At 36.2% G+C, this 18,944-nt stretch overlaps 3 protein-coding genes and 1 long non-coding RNA gene across 9 annotated transcripts; 2 read left to right on the top strand and 2 right to left on the bottom strand.

Moving 5' to 3' along the window:
- Positions 1–1,089: 1,089 nt before the first annotated feature.
- On the bottom strand, positions 1,090–1,685 carry LOC134199686 (uncharacterized). The gene is made up of 2 exons (XR_009974283.1): positions 1,609–1,685; positions 1,090–1,480 (listed from the first exon to the last, which is right to left on the bottom strand). It is a non-coding gene; the product is annotated as an uncharacterized LOC134199686 (long non-coding RNA).
- On the top strand, positions 1,197–8,708 carry LOC101736903 (palmitoyl-protein thioesterase 1). 4 transcript variants are annotated; one of them, XR_009974275.1, is made up of 6 exons: positions 3,400–3,908; positions 4,135–4,372; positions 5,390–5,554; positions 7,251–7,527; positions 7,638–7,891; positions 8,474–8,708. XR_009974275.1 is itself a non-coding variant. In XM_021351509.3 (5 exons), the coding sequence occupies exons 2-5, from the start codon at positions 4,149–4,151 to the stop codon at positions 8,600–8,602; spliced, it is 795 nt and encodes a 264-aa protein (XP_021207184.1). In that variant the 5' UTR covers positions 1,197–1,348; positions 4,135–4,148; the 3' UTR covers positions 8,603–8,708. The 4 variants fall into 4 exon arrangements, 3 of the variants coding, with proteins under 3 accessions (XP_021207184.1, XP_037869960.1, XP_004931556.1); XM_021351509.3 differs by lacking the exons at positions 3,400–3,908; positions 7,638–7,891 and adding an exon at positions 1,197–1,348; XM_038014032.2 differs by having other exon boundaries at positions 7,638–8,708.
- Positions 8,709–10,533: 1,825 nt separating this feature from the next.
- LOC101737225 (uncharacterized) lies at positions 10,534–14,056 on the bottom strand. Its single transcript, XM_004931502.4, has 6 exons — positions 13,856–14,056; positions 13,124–13,289; positions 12,008–12,120; positions 11,853–11,945; positions 11,642–11,772; positions 10,534–10,799 (listed from the first exon to the last, which is right to left on the bottom strand). The coding sequence occupies exons 1-6, from the start codon at positions 13,964–13,966 to the stop codon at positions 10,595–10,597; spliced, it is 819 nt and encodes a 272-aa protein (XP_004931559.1). The 5' UTR covers positions 13,967–14,056; the 3' UTR covers positions 10,534–10,594.
- An 850-nt stretch (positions 14,057–14,906) lies between these two features.
- LOC110386145 (uncharacterized) lies at positions 14,907–16,957 on the top strand. 3 transcript variants are annotated; one of them, XM_021351596.3, is made up of 2 exons: positions 14,907–15,320; positions 16,087–16,957. In XM_021351596.3, the coding sequence occupies exon 2, from the start codon at positions 16,089–16,091 to the stop codon at positions 16,641–16,643; it is 555 nt and encodes a 184-aa protein (XP_021207271.1). In that variant the 5' UTR covers positions 14,907–15,320; positions 16,087–16,088; the 3' UTR covers positions 16,644–16,957. The 3 variants fall into 3 exon arrangements, with proteins under 3 accessions (XP_021207271.1, XP_062527113.1, XP_021207270.1); XM_062671129.1 differs by having other exon boundaries at positions 14,907–15,502; XM_021351595.3 differs by lacking the exon at positions 14,907–15,320 and adding an exon at positions 15,344–16,017.
- The last annotated feature ends 1,987 nt before the right edge of the window (positions 16,958–18,944 follow it).

Below are 18,944 nucleotides of genomic sequence, written 5' to 3'. Positions count from 1 at the left end.
TAATCAAAGGGTTTTCCTTCATATCTCCCTCAGTAGCTTCCATTTATTTAAAATGGTTGTCAATGTAGGCATCAGATAAATCAACATTTAGCCCAGCGAAGTGAATTTCACACGAAAACGATTGAGATCTACAATAAGAGTGCACTAATTGGTTAATCTCACGGATCGGTCCGCAAAAACACATCGTGTGAAACGAATTCAATGAAAGAGAACATCAAATGAATTTAAATACGTAAATATTCGTCCATAATGTTGTACTACGTCTGTCTACATTGTCGATGTCATTGGAAATAAACTCATATACATCTCAAATATTAAGTGTATCATCTATGCTCATATAGTACATAAATAATGGAATTAAGAGGAGCCATAGATAGAGGTTTAAATTTAGAAATTCATATTCTTACCCTGTTAAGAAATTTGGATGTTTGAAAATATATTGTTTTAGTTTTATATTTTTTGGTACATTTGGAAATGCTCTCAGGAATAGCTTACGTTGTTCCTGTCAACTCCTATAATTTACCAGTGGCTCATATGCCACTGACGCAATAAATAAATATTAGAAAGTTCCTTTTATCCCCTGAGTATTTCGGATAACTTTTTTTATTTTATTGCTTAAATTGGTGGATCAGCACACGGCCTACCTGATGTTAAGTGGTTACCGGAGCTTATAGATATCTACAACGTAAATGCCGCCGCCCACCTTGAGACATGAGTTGTAAGGTCTCACTTTTAACAGTACAACGGCTGCCCCGTACTTCATACCGAAACGCATTACTGCTTCACGGCAGAAATAGGCAGGCTAGTGGTAACTACTAGTGCGGACCCACAAGTCGTTCTATCATCAGTAAATCATTTTTGTTACACATTAAGTATCCGCTAATCCAGTAAAAAGCGCTCATCAGTTGTTCAAATGATATTTCTAAGAACGAACTAGATATTATCTTTATCTTTAGATAAGATGAAGTTTTTGATAGAATAATTTACCTTAACTTTAAAATATTCCCACGTATCAAGAACCGATAGTTATATAATAATTTAAATTAATTTCGTTTAATATTGTGGATCACATCATTTCAAAAAAAAACATTTTAATTTTTAACATTTCAGTTTAATTTAAACGTGTCTTTGTAGCTTCGAAACCCTATTTGCCTATTATGATATTAATAAGTACGAAGTTCTTATGTAAAAAATCAATTGCTATTAACTGTCACAAAATAACATTTACTCTTAAAATCAAACTTCACTACACTATATTGTTTTACTTTAATTTAATGTATTGTTTTATTGCTATTATAATTATTTGAAAATCCACGCATCCATCAATCATCATCGTCATGCTGCTAATGTAAGTAAATTGAAAAATCGTTTAGGCGGGATGCTGAATTCTGCGATTATCTCGTTGCGGGCAACTATCTTTTCCGGTGCAATCCGAGTGCCCAAGAACTCACAGCGGCCGTACATATGTTTTTCTGTACATCTGAGATAATTGAGTACGATTTAGAATTTCAAAAGTTAGATGGAAAATTTAAGGGAAGGGAAATGCCACGGAATAGATAAATAAGGTTATTTATCTATTCCGTGGGAAATGCAATAAACAAAATTTACTTCGTTCACAATAGTGACACTGGACGTGCAAATCCATCAGACTGTCTATTTCTGTCACGAACAATAGAGAATTCGACCCGAAAAAACGCAGCTGCACCCACCAACTTTGAGGTACGACATTAATATTACATTTAACTTCTTTTAAGATTTTAGCTTTTAAAAAATTGTATATTGACAGCTTAGTTTGTGAAACAGCATAAAAATTAGAATAGAATTAGAACAAAACAGAGAATAATTCTTCTTGGGTTCTTCTAAAATATCCATTGAAGTCACAATAAATTCCCGCTATTTAATGGAGAACGTTTCTTTTAGTAAAGGGTGGTTATCTGACAAAAGCTGACTCAAAAGGCATATAGCCTATAGCCGCAAAAACTATAGAAAGAGCAGTCATTTGTTGACTTGGACAGGCAAAAGTAACTTGTCGCATACAGCCAATTGTTTTAATGCGGTAGGCAGCGGCCTGGCTCTGCCCCTAGCATTGCTGAAGCCCATGAGTGACGGTAAACACTCATCATCAGGTGGACCCTATGTTCGTCTGCCTACAAGGGCAATAAACAAAAACAAAAAAAACGGTAATGCTGAAGTCATATTTTTAGTTCAAGAAAAAAAAACAAAAGAAGCAGCCTTTCAGTAAATGTTTGAGATAAGAAGTAACAGACAGTAAAAAAAAATATTATGAAAATACACAATTACGAAATAAAATGATATTTTTATCTTTTGGTTTTCGGAATTCTAAATTTTAGTATAAATGTTTAAAATAATTAAGGGCAAATCATAGAACTAATAGGACTAATAATACTAAACCCCTGCACCTGAGCACATGCTAGGTTTCCCGACTCCACATAATATGTGCTAGGGCAAGAAATAATTATTTAAAATTCAATTAAATTAAATAAACTCTCGTTCAAATGCCGAAAGTTTAATGAGGCTTAAATAGATTTTTTGGTCCATTCCCCAATATTTATTTTCTTTCGCCTATTTAAAGACTACGTGTTTAAAAGGCTTCATTATTACACGTTAATACCTTAAGTTACACTAAATTAGCAATTAGCATGGCATGTCTCTTCATGTCCTCCCAAAAGACTAGGTTTTTGTGACTACCTTTTTTAGTCATTCTAATAATTATTTTCGATCTTTCATCAGGTTTACAAGCTAAATGTGATTTTACGAAATGTGACAGATTTTAACCAATTTGACAGAATACAAAATATTGAAATAATAAATCTGTCTAATAAAAAATGTAAGCTGTTTGCAGACGAGCATACGGCCAATCTGATGGTGAGTGGTTAACGTCGCTCACGGACGTCAGTAATGCCGTGGGCAGCGACAAGCCACTGCCTACCATTATTATACCATATTATACTCTCCACAAGCCTCGTTTGAAAAAAGACATTTAACCGTACTTGAGACTTTAGAACTTATCTCAAGGTGGGTGGCACATTTACGTTGTAGATGTCTATGGGCTCCAGTAACCACTTAACACCGGGTGGGCTGTAAGCTCGTCCAGTCATCTGAACAATAAAAAATAAAAAAATGTTACAGCGAAATCAAATTTCGAATTGTGTTCATATATGTACATCTATAGGAAAACCTTTATTAATTAAAACTCTTTAGTTTTTTAAAAGGATTTTTCTTTAGTATCATTCAATGTCATGGAGTAGTCTGTTATTGAATAAAAGGGGAGTTCAGTATTGTAGAGTTTATTAATACTGTTTACTGTTAAATTTTTAATATTAATTTTAAAAGAGATCGAGGGATTTAATTTTTTTTTCTTATTACATTACAGAAAACACATATTATGCCTTTAAATCGAAAAAGAGAAATTTAAATTGGCAAAATAAATTAATTCACATAGCATCGCTAAGATTTTTCAATATCGTTAAGCCAAAACCACACATATATATATATATATATATATATCTCGATTGAATTCATTCATCTGTATAGGCAAAAGAAATCTAGCCCATACGAACTAGAATTGGTGACAGTGAAAGCTTGCTGTTAAATTTTGACAGTTGACAGCTGTATTTGATTTAAAGTTTATTTTTGTTTGTTTACAACTTCCAAGCTTATCGACAGAACAAAGTTTATAAATAACTGCTGGTCAAATGTCAAATCAGATTAGACGTTCCTTTTCTTCACCGACTGCGATAGTGTTCTCCTTAAACCAGTTACACCAGTGTACAATTTAACACATAAATTACAAAAACGAAACAAAATGAGGTTGTGGTTAATTCCATTGTTATTAATAAAATTAATAAGCGCAACGCCTACACCCATCGTCTTGTGGCACGGCATGGGTATGTATCAAAAACGTTTTAAATTCAATTAAAATATAATATGATATAACATTGGAAAAATTTAAGAATCAAGTAGTAATGCCAAGTATGTTTAGGGTAACAACGAAAGTAGGTTAACGAGTTCAAAGTTTTATTATGAACCTCTTATTTTGCTTGTTAATAAGAATAAGTTTGAGAAAAAGAAAAAAAGGAAAAATATAATGTATTTCTTTAATTATCTGTTTAGGTGACACATGCTGCATGTCCTTTAGTCTTGGTTCCTTCAAAATATTCCTAGAGAAGAACATACCTGGTGTTTATGTTCTGTCTCTCCAAATTGGCAATAATACTGTTGAAGATTTTGAAAATGGATATTTCATGAACCCGAATCTCCAAGTTGAATATGTATGTGAGAAGTTAGCGGCCGATCCAAAACTATCAAACGGATTCAATGTCATGGGTTTCTCACAGGGATGTCAGTTTATGTGAGTGATACATAAAAAAATATACAAATATTTAACAACATCATTATTTAACTGGTTCATACTATGTTTTTCACATTTAATGAGTTCCTGATGTGTACTGTAGTCAGTAGTGAAAGCCCCTCAGACACAGCCCGCTGAGTTTCTCGCCGGATCTTCTCAGTGGGTCGCGTTTCCGATCCGGTGGTAGATTTTGCAAAGGACTGCTCTTGCTAGGGCCAGTGTTAGCAACGTCGTCAGGTTTGAGCTCCATGAGCTCACCTACTAGTTAAGGTTCCACTGAAATAGCCTCTCAAGGCTATCGGCTTAGGTAGGAAAAAAAAAGTGAAAGTTGAAAACAATTTGTAAACAAGGTGAATAAGAGGTATATCTGCAATCTGAAAATTAATCAATAAACCGGAAGAGAAAGCTGATACTATGTCATGTTTCTGCACTTATTTATGCATTGATTATGAAATTAATATTCCCCAAACCCAATATAGGTTTTTCTGTGTGACGGGTACCGGCAACACACATACTCGACAGTAACAAGTCATTCCCAGAACCTGAACAATAAATATTGCTAACAAAGATATTTCTAACATCCCAAATAACATGGCCTCTTTTGTTCATATGTAATTAACCACTTGTCTATGTATACATCTACTTGTTAACTGATTTCATTTTGTGATATAGGATAAAAATGATTGTTCCATTGTGCAGACAATCATGCAAACAGATTATGATTGATTTAGTTGTTATACGTACAGATGTATTAACATACAATATATATATGAACAAGACTATTTGTCTTCTATATTTTATATTTGTCAACCAAACAACTATCAATAGCTCATAAAATAAACATTATCATCAGCTCATAAAATTACATATATACGCACCTCTGTGAACTCTTACAAATAAAATTTAAATTTACAATGATTTTACCAAAGCCTTACTTAAAACAGAAAAGCATTGAAAGCTCTAGTACAACTGAAAACTGTTCAGTAACTAATAAATTCGAAATGTTTTTGTTTTTAGTCGAGCTGTAGTACAAAGATGTGGTCATAAACTACCACAAATTAAAAACATGGTGTCTCTCGGAGGTCAGCACCAAGGCATCTATGGCATACCTCATTGTGGTGCCTTGAGACACGAAACATGTGATGATGTGAGGAAGCTACTCAATTACGCTGCATATAACAGGTTTGAATTGGATTCAATCAGATCGAAATGGGAAAGCTTGTGGGATTGAATTGATTTTTTTTATTCTTTCAAGCAAAAACTAATGGACTGGATTTTGATGAAACTTTACAATTTAAAAGCTTTAAAATCGGAATAGCACTTGTGCTATTCATAAAGTTCGATCATGGTATGACAGGTTGCCTGCGACAAGATTTAAGTAATTTACGTTTTTCATACAATAAGTGATAGTCACAGCAATAATCGAATGAAATACTAAAGAGAAAATCTCTGAGAAATTGTTTGAGATGATCTTCTTATCATCACACCGTCCGACGTCGCAGCAGAGTTAATCCATACTATCTGGAACCCCTGCGTTTATTCGTGTGTTTCCAGAGATATTTTTGTCACGTACCATTTGGATTCCCTCCCCTCCCTTCTGCGGTGTTTCTAGGGCTTTATGACATGTTGCGCTTTAAATGAGGTTTGAGGAGAGTTTCCAGCTCTATGGACATCGCAGTTTGAGTGCCTTAACCCACCTTGAGAAATGAGGTTCGGCATTAATTGTATTAGAGCGATTGTCATTCCTCTTCGGAACACAAGACTGCATCGCAGAAATAGGCGGGACCGATACCTCTGTTATGTCCAATTAAGAGTAAATAAAATATATTTTTTACAAAATATGTCAACAGCAGTCATTGTAATACATTATAATATATATTTGTCGTTCTTTGAAAAGACAACGAGACAAAGTAAATCTTATTGTAAATTTTAAAGTGTCGTTTCCTTATACCTATCCTCACCCATAGAATAACAACAAGACAATACAAACAATAGGGCTATTATCGTACAAGCTCAGGACCCTACATCGACTGCTTCAGATCGACACGAATAATCGCCACGAGACGGGCATCCGGCGTCTTATAGGATTTCAAGAAATCTTATAAGATTCATAAACCCGTCCAACCTGGGTTGGCGTCACTCGCCTTATCGACACGGGTGACGTGCTGCGTACCCAACAGCATTTTATAAGTTGGCAAACGCACATCAAAACTAAACATGTCATCGTATGTCATGAATTCTAATTTTATGACTGTGTGTGTGCAAACAACAGCTCTAAATATGTCTAAGACACTTAAAAAACGTATTTAGGTACTTTGCATATGAAAAAGCGTCCGAGAAAGAGTCTCCAAAAAATCCTTTATAAGATAAAATCGAAGTCACTTAAGAAACGTTTGTACGAAACTTGGTCTCCTACGTTAAAAAAAGCAACTGCGATGGGAATAATGATTACGACGATTAAGCTCGAATCTACTGGTATCCCATCTATATATATAAAAATGAATTGCTGTTCGTTAGTCTCGCTAAAACTCGAGAACGGCTCGAGAACCGATTTGGCTAATTTTGGTCTTGAATTATTTGTGGAAGTCCAGAGAAGTTTTTAAAGGTAGATATATATGAAAATTCTCGGAATTAAATAAAAATAGCAATATTGTTTTTCCTTTGATGTATCCCCCGTCGGACGGATTCCTTTTGTTTGTTTTAAGTTTATTTTATACAAAAGTTTAGGTCTTTTATTTATCGGTTGAGGCACTACGAAGTCTGCCGGGTCAGCTAGTAATCGATAAAAATCGATTTCAGTCTAATCAGTTAGGCTAACCTCTTTGGTATATACTTGTGTTATGATCTGTCAAATAAGGACTCTCTTATGACATTTTAGCTGGGTACAAAATTCACTGGTTCAAGCGACATATTGGCACGATCCTTTAGACGAGCGGACATATGAGGCAAACAGCGTATTTCTAGCGGACATCAACAACGTGAGGACCGTCAACAAGACGTATATACAGAACTTGAATAATCTAGAAAGATTCGTGCTGGTGATGTTCGATAATGATAGCATAGTGCAGCCGAAGGAGACGGAATGGTTCGGTTTTTACGCTCCGGGACAGGCCGAGAAATTGGTATCGTTAAGGGAATCTAAGATTTATTTGCAGGTTTGTATAGTTTAATTTTCTTTGATTACCCCCATTCTCGAATTCGGCTGCGAAAAGCGTAGATATGTTTATGTTAAAATTAAAATATATATTATTGTTTGTATTTTCAGAGACGTCAGATAAAACTGTTATAAAACCCGTTAAAAAAAATACAAGAACAACATCGTATAATAAAATCATAGAGATTGCTTAGTTTCTGGAGGCTCATAGAATTCTCTATGGTCTGCTAACATAGATCCTATTTCTGCCGCCAATCATTGGTACAATTATGGCAATTATTCTAATATAACTATAATTTTTTAATTTCAATTACAAAATGGATAGAGATTCATTCCTCAATACGAACTTTGTATATCAATATCAGGTCAGTTTTAAAGACACTAAAAAACCAAATTCATATAATTCACGTATGTGTTGGACATTTAAATCCGCCCAAAGCTGAAAGGTTATCAAAAGTGTTCATTAAGCATAATATTTATAATTTATACATAATATGACTCGACTGTTTGCCGGTGTTTTTAATATATAAATACCCGTAATATAGAGAATCTTGGTTTGAGGCATACATATCACTCTCTGTAATATAAAGAATCTTGGCTTGGGGTCAGGGAACCGTTTGTGATTCTTCTATGATTATATATAAATAATTACTAGATATCAAATACATAAATAGTCCTGACAGCTTAGATGGAGATTTGTAATGAAGATCACGACAGCCATTAATAAAATTCGATTAAGTCCTTTCTCATGTTGCAAAGGGAGGAGGCCCAAACGGAATCTACAAGGGTACGTTTGGGCTCCCAGGAATATATTTGAAACACAATGGGCCGTGGACTCAATCATATCCATAAAATAATACTCGTTAAAAAATAGTTGAATAAAAAAAATTAGAAAAAACCAAGATGTTTTTTTAAAAGAAAATACAATTCATTATATGTCACGACAGGATCGACTCGGCCTCAAGAAAATGGATAAAGCGGGAAAATTAATTTTCTTATCAACGCCTGGCGACCATCTACGTTTCACAGAAGAATGGATGATCAAAAACATAATTAAACCTTATCTTTCTAGTTAATTTTTTATTTATGCTCTAAGAGTTCAGGGCGATGACGCGCCCTCAATTAAATACTCTGCTTATCTTGTTAAGAACCTGATGAATAAAGATTTTATTGGTGTTAAAACTTTTATTATACACTATGTTTATCCACGCGATGGCTTTGTTCATTGAAACATTTGGAGAATCTCACTGAAGATCATTGTAGTAATGTCATTATCTGTAGCGGACAAGATTTAAGGAGTGTATATCTATACTAATATTATAAAGAGGAAAGATTTGTTTGTTTGTTTGTTTCGAATAGGCTCCGAAACTACTGGACCGATTTGAAAAATTCTTTTTCCATTAGAAGCCGACATTGTCCCTGATGAACATAGGCTACTTTTTAAAAAAAAAAAAATATTTTATTTTTTTGGTTTCATGTGTGTTTTAATGTTTCCGAAGCGAAGCGAGGGCGGGTCGCTAGTTATTATAATGTTTTTACATCACTTTTGGAATTCGTTTTAAACATGACAAAAAACATGGATATTTTCCTCACAAATCACAGTTTTACATGTCATCAGCATCATCAGCCCACAGCCGCCCACTGCTGGACATAAACTTCTCCTAATTGACACCACTGAGCTCGGTCTTCGGTTCTCCCCATCCATCTCTTGCCAGCTACCCTTCGAAGGTTATCGCGTTACCTAACCAGAGGGCGTTCCACGTAACGTTTACCACTGAGCGGTCTCCATTCGACAACCCATCTACCCCAGCCTTTGTCAGCCCTACTGCATGGTCAGCCCACCAAACAGCTGTATAGTTGCGTCCATAGATTATACACTATACGGCAGAATGGTGGAAAAAATTATAATTTGCATAATTACTGGTGGTAGGACCTCTTGTGAGTCCGCACACGACCACACCGCCTATTTCTGAAATGAAGGAGTAATGCGTTTCGGTTTGAAGGGTGGGGCAGCCGATGCAACTATACTGAGACCTTAGAACTCATATCTCAAGATGGGTGGCGGCATTTACGTTGTAGATGTCTATGGGCTTCAGTGATCACTTAACACCAGGCGGGCTGTGACCTCGTCCACCCATCTATGCAATAAAAAAGTGATTGCCACCCAAACCGGCTCGGAATATTTGTATGTAAATATGTACATACGTAAAAAAAGTTTTCACGCGACGCAAAGTAAATAAACTTCGCTATGCTATTTGTTCAATAGGCTTCTACTTAAAAACATCAATGTAACATTAATATGTTATGTCTGTTAGATGTTGCCTTCTAATTTAATGATCAATAAATTGTGGTTAATGTGTTAGTGTTGTTCCAATTCATAATGACTCAAGCAAAAGATCCAATTAAGTTACATTAGATACTATTTAAATACAATAAGTAATAACTCAAACCTCAAACGACTTATTTATAACCATTAACATAAAAGGTCAAGAAATGAATGAATGGTAAAGATTTATGAAAATTGTACTGTTAAAACTAATACCTTAAAACTCTTGTCTTAAGATGGGTGGCGGCCTTTATGTTGTAAATGTCTATGGGCTCTGTTAACTTAACATCAGGTGGGCCGTGAGCATACATATAAATAAAATTGGAGTGTCTGTTTGTAATATTGAAATAACCGCTTTTTACTACATGCATAGGAATATTATATACGGTTCATACACCAAAATAACATTTTTTACAATTTTTGTCTGTCTGTCGGTTGTTCCGGCTAATCTCTGGAACGGCTGGACCGATTTTGACGAGACTTTCACTGATAGGTAGCTGATGATATAAGGAGTAACTTAGGCTACTTTTTAGACTAGCTTCGCGCCGCAGCGTTACCCGTAGTACGACAATAACAGCGGGTAACATCGCGGGACTCAATAATAAAATTTAATATTACCGAAGCGAAGCGAGGGCGCGTCGCTAGTTTAAGCAATAAAAATAAGGTTGGTAATAACCTATAAAAAGTTGAAACTGTTATATTGCATTTTAAATGACAAAAAACGGCACAGCAAAAGTATTTATCACTCAATAAGGTTTTCAAGATCTATCTGTTTCTGTTTGAACGTGTCTCTGTCGACGTCGGCGTTTGTGCCCACGCTGGTGTACACCCTTACGTAGCGGTTGTGTTCCGATGATCTCTTGATGAACGGAGCGTTGGCTCCACGTAATTTGTGAAGGGGAAACTTCACCATGAACTGCAGCATGCACCTTTCAGCTATTTTGTAACTGGAATTTTTAAAATAATCCGAACCAAATTATATCATACAACCATTTACAAAAGGTTTTGTTGCTGTCAAACTTAGCCGATAGAATATTATGATTTCCTTATAGACTCCCGAGGTGGCTAGACCGATTTCGATGCCATTTTCAAGAAAGCTCCGCATTGGCCTAGCGGGTGATCACGTGAGATTTGGTAGCATTCGGATCAAAGTCAAACCGAAGATCGACCAGCAAATCGGGCCATGTTTGCTAGTTTAGATAAAAAGCGAAATTCTAACAAAACTTTTTTCTCTATCTATACTGATAATTCAAAGGGGTTATATCAGCTTCACCGAGTGTGTAGGTGAGCTCACGGGGCTCAGCTTGGCGAATTTGCTAACACTAGCCCTACCAAGGCCGGTGCTTCGCTGAAACTACCTCGGATCGGAATCGCGACCCATTGAGAAGATCCGACGAGAAACTCAGTGGGCTGTGTTTGTTTGTTAATTTATTCGCCGAGCTCGTCACATTCGACGGGCTCGAGGAGAACGATCGACGGTACTTGGAATGCCTAAAAGCAGCAATAGTGGATCCGGAGGATTCGAAATTACGGTAACAAAAGTCGTCCATTTCTTTCACAACAATTTTACATTAGCATAGGATGCGCTGCAAACTCGTTTTTTTTATGTTTGAAGGATTACTAGTGGCCCGGAGGCGTTTTCAGTTTCACCAGGACCGGTAGGCGAGTAAAAGCTCAGCCAGGAGGGATGGGATTTGCTAACAGCTGCTCGAGCGCCTCCGAAGGAGACCTAACAACGCAAGAGAAGCTGTTTCGAATGAATTTACTACGGGATCGGGATCTTGCTTACTCGTATGGGTTGATGCAATCCATTCGAACTATATTGTATCCTTGATCGTGAGCTAATTCTTTAGATTTTTCTGCTAGCATCACGGCTAACCCTTGTCTTCTATATTCTGGGATAACTGTCAACATTTTAATCTGAAAATAATAAAATTACCCGGACAGCTACAATATTTGTATTTTAAGTCATTTGAGGATAACTATATGTTTTTTTTTACCTCGAACACTTTTTGCTGTTTAAATATATCCCACAAGTTTGGCGTTTCTTGTAGTTTTGCAATGAAGTACAAGAAATCTTTCGTGTTTGGATCCTAAAAAATTAATATAACTATTGTCACTGAATTTACCAATGGAAAATTCAAAAAATACGTGCCTGGCGATAAAATGCGTAATGTCTTAAATTCTTCGGATCTACGGGACTGCTTGCAAAATTCACGCAGACCCCTGCAATCGAGCCATTATCATCCTTTGCAAATAATGTGTTCCCTGCAACAATAGTAGACTGACTAGACTGGTGTTAGGGAGCGCTGTGATCCCGGAAATACGAATAATGTTATTGCAGAGGACTATTTTTACTGGTGGTGGGACCTCTTGTGAGTCCGCGCGGGTAGGTACCACCGCCCTGCCTATTTCTGCCGCGAAGCAGTAATGCGTTTCGGCTTGAAGGATGGGGCAGCCGTTGTAACTGTACTTCAGACCTTAGAACTTATATCTCAAGGTGGGTGGCGCATTTACGTCGTAGATGTCTATGGGCTCCAGTAACCACTTAACACCAGGTGGGCTGTGAGCTCGTCCACCCATCTAAGCAATAAAAAAACTTTTCTGTGATATACCTAATCGACCTCATAATTCATGGTGGGTTAGCGCATCTAGTAGCATTCACGTCGAAAAATATATAGGATCTGACTTAACTCCAGGTGGACAAGGAGTTAACGACGAATTAATAATGCACCACAAGGAAGATTGCTGAATTACCACGTAGGTACATTAGAACCTGACCTTCAAATTCATAAGGAAGGCTGTTTTATCTTTCTAATCAAAACACATTATTTCTTCGCGACAGAAATAGGCTGATTAGTACTAGGGTTGGCACAGCTCCCCATTCATATTAGTACAAAGATCGATTGATAGGATGCAGCTTGTGTACACGAAGCTTTATATATGTATTTCTTCTTATTTACGGCCGGTCAGATTTAGATTAAATTCCTCTGAATTTATTACTGGAATCTGGTAACCGCATAACATTACGTTAATGTGTGACATTCAATTTGATTAGCCTCAAACTGGGAAATAATATAGGTTAACTTTTGCTTCACCGCTGGGCTCGGTTTTCCGGCCAAGCGATATAAAGTCCACGCGCGCGAAAATTCGGCCAGAAAGTGTTATTTAAAAAGCACAGATGCTATTAATAAGCACATATTTCTAAATACAAACGAAACGTATTTTTATGAATTCTGGTTAATTGCATAAAATGGTATGAAATTCTAACCCTGCTTCAATAAACCGATTAAATATTCGTCAAGGGCACGATCGTTGTTCACGTTCATATTTCTTGAAATCACCAGCACGTGCTCGCTCAAGAAGTGCCGTTTGATTGCGTCAACTGCCGCCTCATGGTCTTCAGATGTTACTTGGCAAACGGAAAAATTTTCTGGCTGCAAATATTTGGTCTTCATTTAGTATCATTGCTGTGGGCAGATGTTATGCAATCGCCACTTCACCCGGTTTGTGATGAGCATGGTACACTTATGCAAACAACGGCCGATTTTTTGTTGTTGCTACGATGGGTGGACGGGCTCACAGCCCACCTGATGTTAAGTGGTCACCGAAGCCCATAGACATCTACAACGTAAATGCGCCACCCACCTTGAGATATAAGTTGTAAGGTCTCAGTATAGTTACAACGGCTGCCCCACCCTTCAAACCGAAACGCATTGCTGCTTCACGGTAGAAATAGGCGAGGTGGTGGTACCTACCCGTGTGGACTCACAAGAGGTGCTACCACCACAACTTGGTCGGTCTATTGCACGGGCAACCTTCCACGCGGTCTAGTGCTTTCTACTTTGCCCTGAACGACATGGCGCTCTATGGACCTCGGGAGAAGATAAGAGTGGTACGACAAAGGAAAAAATATTTGGTAAACATGAACAATTTAATTATTTTTTTACTCGGTATTGAATAAATTATCAACAATAAAAGCAATTCGTTAAACAATACCAACTTTCTCTTGGTGAATCAAATCTTTGATTCCAAATACGCATTTCCTTATTTGTGAGTAGAAATATGTTTTATTGGTTAGATACCGTAAGCACTTTGTTCTTAGCGAAAACATGACTAAAATTTTCCAAAACGTTAAATGCAAATTTTATTTTCTATGTTGACGTGTGACATGTTTCTCTGTCAGCTTGGTTTTTTTTTATTTGACAATTATTTATTTACAGCTAACTAAAATTAAAAAATTGGGGACATAAATAAAATACATTATTGCTCTTTGAAAATTGGGTCCAACATTTCTCTTAATATTTTTTATTGCTTAAATGTGTGGACGAGCTCACAGCACACCTGATGTTAAGTGGTTACTGGATCCCATAAACATCTACTATGTAAATGCGCCACACACCTTGAGATATAGTTCTAAGGTCTCAGTATTGACACAACGGCTGCCCCACCCTTCAAACCGAAACGCATTACTGCTTCACGGCAGAAATAGGCGGGGCGGTGGTGCCTACCCGTGCGGACTCATAAGAGGTCCTACCACCAGTAATTACGCAAATTATAATTTTGCGGGTTTGATTTTTATTACACGATGCTATTCCTTCACCGTGGAAGTCAGTCGTAAACATTTGTTAAGTACGTATTTCATTAGAAAAATTGGTACCCACCTGCGGGATTCGAACACTGGTGCATCGCTCGATACGAATACACCGGGCGTCTTATCCTTTAGGCCACGACGACTTCAAAAGTCGTAAATAATTACAACACAAATGCATGTCAAAATAGAAATAACTATAAGTTGGTACTGTTTTAATACAGCATTGCAATTGATATTTTATCAGGTCGTATTCATTATTTTAAAGTAAATCTCGAGCTGAGTCTATTTGATCTTTTCTGAGCTGAACACATATTACAATTTTGCTCATTGTATTAATAAATAGAACTTAAAATTTTCAATTAATTTGTTTTTGATAATTTAATATTTTATTTTGAACTACGAACAAAATATGCAATAAGCATTGCCATATACAATAAATCTAAACGTAGTTTTACCAAGAATGGCTTTTGCTCATAATTTTCTCAAAATTACTTCTGAATGTTTTCAATAAATTTGCTGTCTATATCTGACAAGAAAAAACAATCTATATCGGTTTGAAGGGTGGAACACAACACGAGACTGTCTATGAACGTCTATGTAACCATTTTTTGTGATGTAGGAAGGATTACTAATGGTCCTAAGGCCTTTCTAGTTTCAGTAGGACAGGTGGGCGAGCAAAGGCTCAGACAGGAGGTATAGGATTTGCTAACAGCACCGCTCGAGCACCTCCGAAGATCTAACAATACAAAAGTAGCTGCTTCGCGAATGAACCTACTACTGGATTGGAAGAGAACGGAAAGATCGGAACCGTTGAGAAGATCCGACGAGAAACTCGGCGGACTGATGGATGGGTTCTGCATAACCAATTGATTCGGTAAATGTATTGTATAAAAAAAATAAACTTGATTATGAACCTACTTATTCACAAGTGCTGATTGAAACACATAAAGATCCCACATACACTAAATGAGCGTGACCAATTTAAAATTTAATTGAATTTTTGTAATTACGAATTTTAGAATGATAATATGAAGATACTGGTACACGTTTTGTTATGTGAGTAACAATTTTTATCCAAAGCTATTTTCATCTTAGATTTAAAAATGTTTTCTTCGTGCCCTAGTGGGCGCGAACAAAGCATCAGCACAGCAGAAAGACCAACATTTTCGACCAGTTCCTGTTGCCAGTGATGACATACGGCATTAAATTGCTATCACTCATAATGAACCTTATCAAATGATTCAAAGTCACTCTAAGAGCAAGGAAGAAAGCTATGCCCATGAATCGAAATAGAAGTAAGAGCATTCGCAGAAGAACCTTGAAAGGTGGTATTTCGCAAAGGATTGCAAGAGTGGATTGGCAATGCGCCGGCCATATTGCTCGTAAAGTAAACTACCGCTTGGCTAAAAATTTCTAATCAGCGTAATCTAAGTAAACGTAATCTAGGTAAAGCTGAATACAGACAGTACAGGACTGATCATTTTGCCCAATCTTGGAGACCTATGGTCAAGATCTCTTTTTGCTGATGATGATGATAATGATGATATGCTTCGGTAAAGAAATAACACTAGGTGGGCTGTCAGTTAGTAATAACATCTATATAAAAAGAAGCAAATATTTAATTTCCATTTTTTCTCCAGGTATGGGATATATGCTCAACTGGATCACGGGAATCGATTTCATAGACCTGTCAGACCTCGAACCTGAATACACACGGCAGGATACGCAACGAAATCGAATTTCAGAAGAGGCTCAAACGAAGCGAGCCCAGCGTCGATATCTCTTAGCCACACAAACATTAAACACCAAATTAAGCCTACGGAGTAGCCCGGACGAGGACGACAAAGACGTCAACTTAAAAGAGAAAATATCAACTCTTGTACAACAAACGCTACACGACACTGAGAGGAAAATTAAATCTGTTCAGAACATGAAAGAACACTTCAAGGATGAACCGCCCTACAGAATCGGTTTTGTACTGAGCATGGTAAAGAAAACTAGGGATGTGCTAAACGAGTTATTTAATGTCGCGGTCAAGCACCGAGACGAATGGAAGGCGTTGGAGCAAATGAAAATATTCGAACTAATTGTTCATACGAATGTTGACACAAATAATTTAGTGAGGCAGCTCATCGACATTCATGTTAAATACATGAATTCAACCAACACGAAACTGAGGAGAGTATTGCTTATCTAATTGACGAGCACAGCGCATCGGCAATTAAAAATATACTTATTTAAGCTTTTAATTCACTTACAATCTGTACTATGTATATTGTGGGTATAAATTTATTGTATGACTCACTCTTCTGTAAAGGCTAGTCTACTCTGATAGATCACTCTGAATATTGTCAATAATAATACACCATGATATAAGTACCTGCTTTCTTTTTCAGAATTTCTCTACATAAAAACCATTTAGATATTTCTTATTATAACGCTTATTATTAATGTTATGTAACAGTGTTAATGTTGTTCAATGTTATGATGTGCAATAAAGTATTCCCTATCTCTCTCTCTTTCCCTCTCTCCCTCTCTCTCTCTCTCTCCCTCTTTCTCTCTCCCTCTCTACAATATTTTCTTTCTTATTGTAGGCGATTTCTTTTGAAGAAAGATTGTAATTTACGAATTTATAAGAATGAATACCTAAAACGAGTTAGCTTTGTCTTTATTCTGTTATAAGTTTCCGTTATAAGTTTCTGTTATAAGTTAATATACCGGACGTCAATAATAAGTAGTTAAAAACTTAATATCGTGAAACTTAAATTCAATTGCTATTTTTGAGAAAGCTCCACTTTCCTTATCATGAAAAATATCTACTAATTTGCTTTTTTTTAAAATAATTTATGTATATACAACCTAAGAATTTTTACTCTTATGTTACGAAACAACAATCTCATTCTACCTGCAGTACAAAACCTTGTATATTCAGTAGACAATGGATACACATGTTTCCCGCGTTGTGTAAATCTTAAACAAGAAGGCGCATCCCATCTTTTCCAGGCGGTAATTATTTGTGTGCGGGAACACCTGCAACTGATGAGGTCGGCGGTAGTGCATTAGTTGATGACGTCACGCCTCGGCGATGACGTCAGGGTTGGAAGAATCTCTTTTACTAGAGATTAAACTAGATTTACAAATGATGCAACTTATATAAACAATTTAAGAAGTAGAATTTCCGAAGCAAATAAACAATTCTTAAAAGCTTGAGAGCTTCACACAAATATTCCTACCTACTTAAATCTTATTATTGAAAAATTTGTAGGTACTATTATTAGGCTTTTCATAAAATGAGTACAATTTTATGACAATAATCACTTAATATTACAAATGTGAAAGTGAAAACATGTTTCTTTGTTACGTTTTTACGTCTTAACTATTTACCTACGTCGTTGCATCATGAATTTTGTTTTGCCCGTTCTCAGGTCACATCAAAAATACACAAGACACCTTTCATCTACAAAAAAGTATAAAAAGTATTCTCGAAAGTTAAATAAATGTCTTTCTCATGAACGCGAGTGAATCCGTGTGTACGACATAATTTTTAACGAATGACATAAGATTTAACTGTAAAATAGGAGCGATAGGTAAAAAGTAACAGCGAGCTAGACAATGCATTTTTTTAATTAAAAAGTATTTGTTTTAAAATTTGTTTTAAAAAGTATTTGTTTTAAAGTTTTAAAATTTGGTGAATTAACACCAAATTTTAAACATCCTAATAAAACCTTTGAAACGCCTTTAAGAACAAAAAAAATGGATGTTGTTGTATTTAGTATATTGCTATTGTCCATAATATTATTCATTTTCAGTAATCCATCATTACCGTTGCCGAAATCAGCATAGAGAGTTTCGTCATTATTCATCACAGAACTCGTCGATTCTACCCCCGAATGACGTCACATTTTACGTTCAGCCGAGTTTTGTATAAGTTTAGCGCCGTAAATAAATTAAAAACTGTCCGTTTGCCTATTACACAAACACGTCTTAAGCATTTTCGTACCGACCGAATAGCCGAAGCGCTTGTATCGCATAAAACAAAAGAGCATCACAATGGAAAATAACGAAAACTTTTTTGACCAGAACAATGCTGTGTAGGTAAATGTGAAATATACATATTTTGGGTGCAGGGCTGCCTGGGGGAAAATTATAACCGTAAAGAGAAACTGTTTGAAATTCAATGAGCAATATCCAACGACATTGTCTACAAAAGTACTTATTTCCGTGAAATTAGGAAGTTTTTGGCGGGCTTTTTCATTCATATCTACACAGTCTACACAGAAAAACCAAAGCGTACATTCAAAAACGAATCTATACATAGCGTATCTAATGTTTATGGTTCTTTGCCGCACTACTCTATCAATTCACCAATTAACAAGTCTTACATTATATCCACATATAAAATAGAAATTATGGATTAAATATGACGGAGAGGCTGGTTGGCGCCATCAGAGAGGTCCACTTTGAGCGATGTTCTGAGCGACACTCTTATTTTAGCTCA

This window comes from Bombyx mori, chromosome 11, assembly GCF_030269925.1.
Source record: "Bombyx mori chromosome 11, ASM3026992v2".
Taxonomy (NCBI): Eukaryota; Metazoa; Arthropoda; class Insecta; order Lepidoptera; family Bombycidae; genus Bombyx; species Bombyx mori.
Note: the sequence above shows the minus strand (reverse complement) of the source record. Positions and strands in the feature narration are given on the sequence as shown.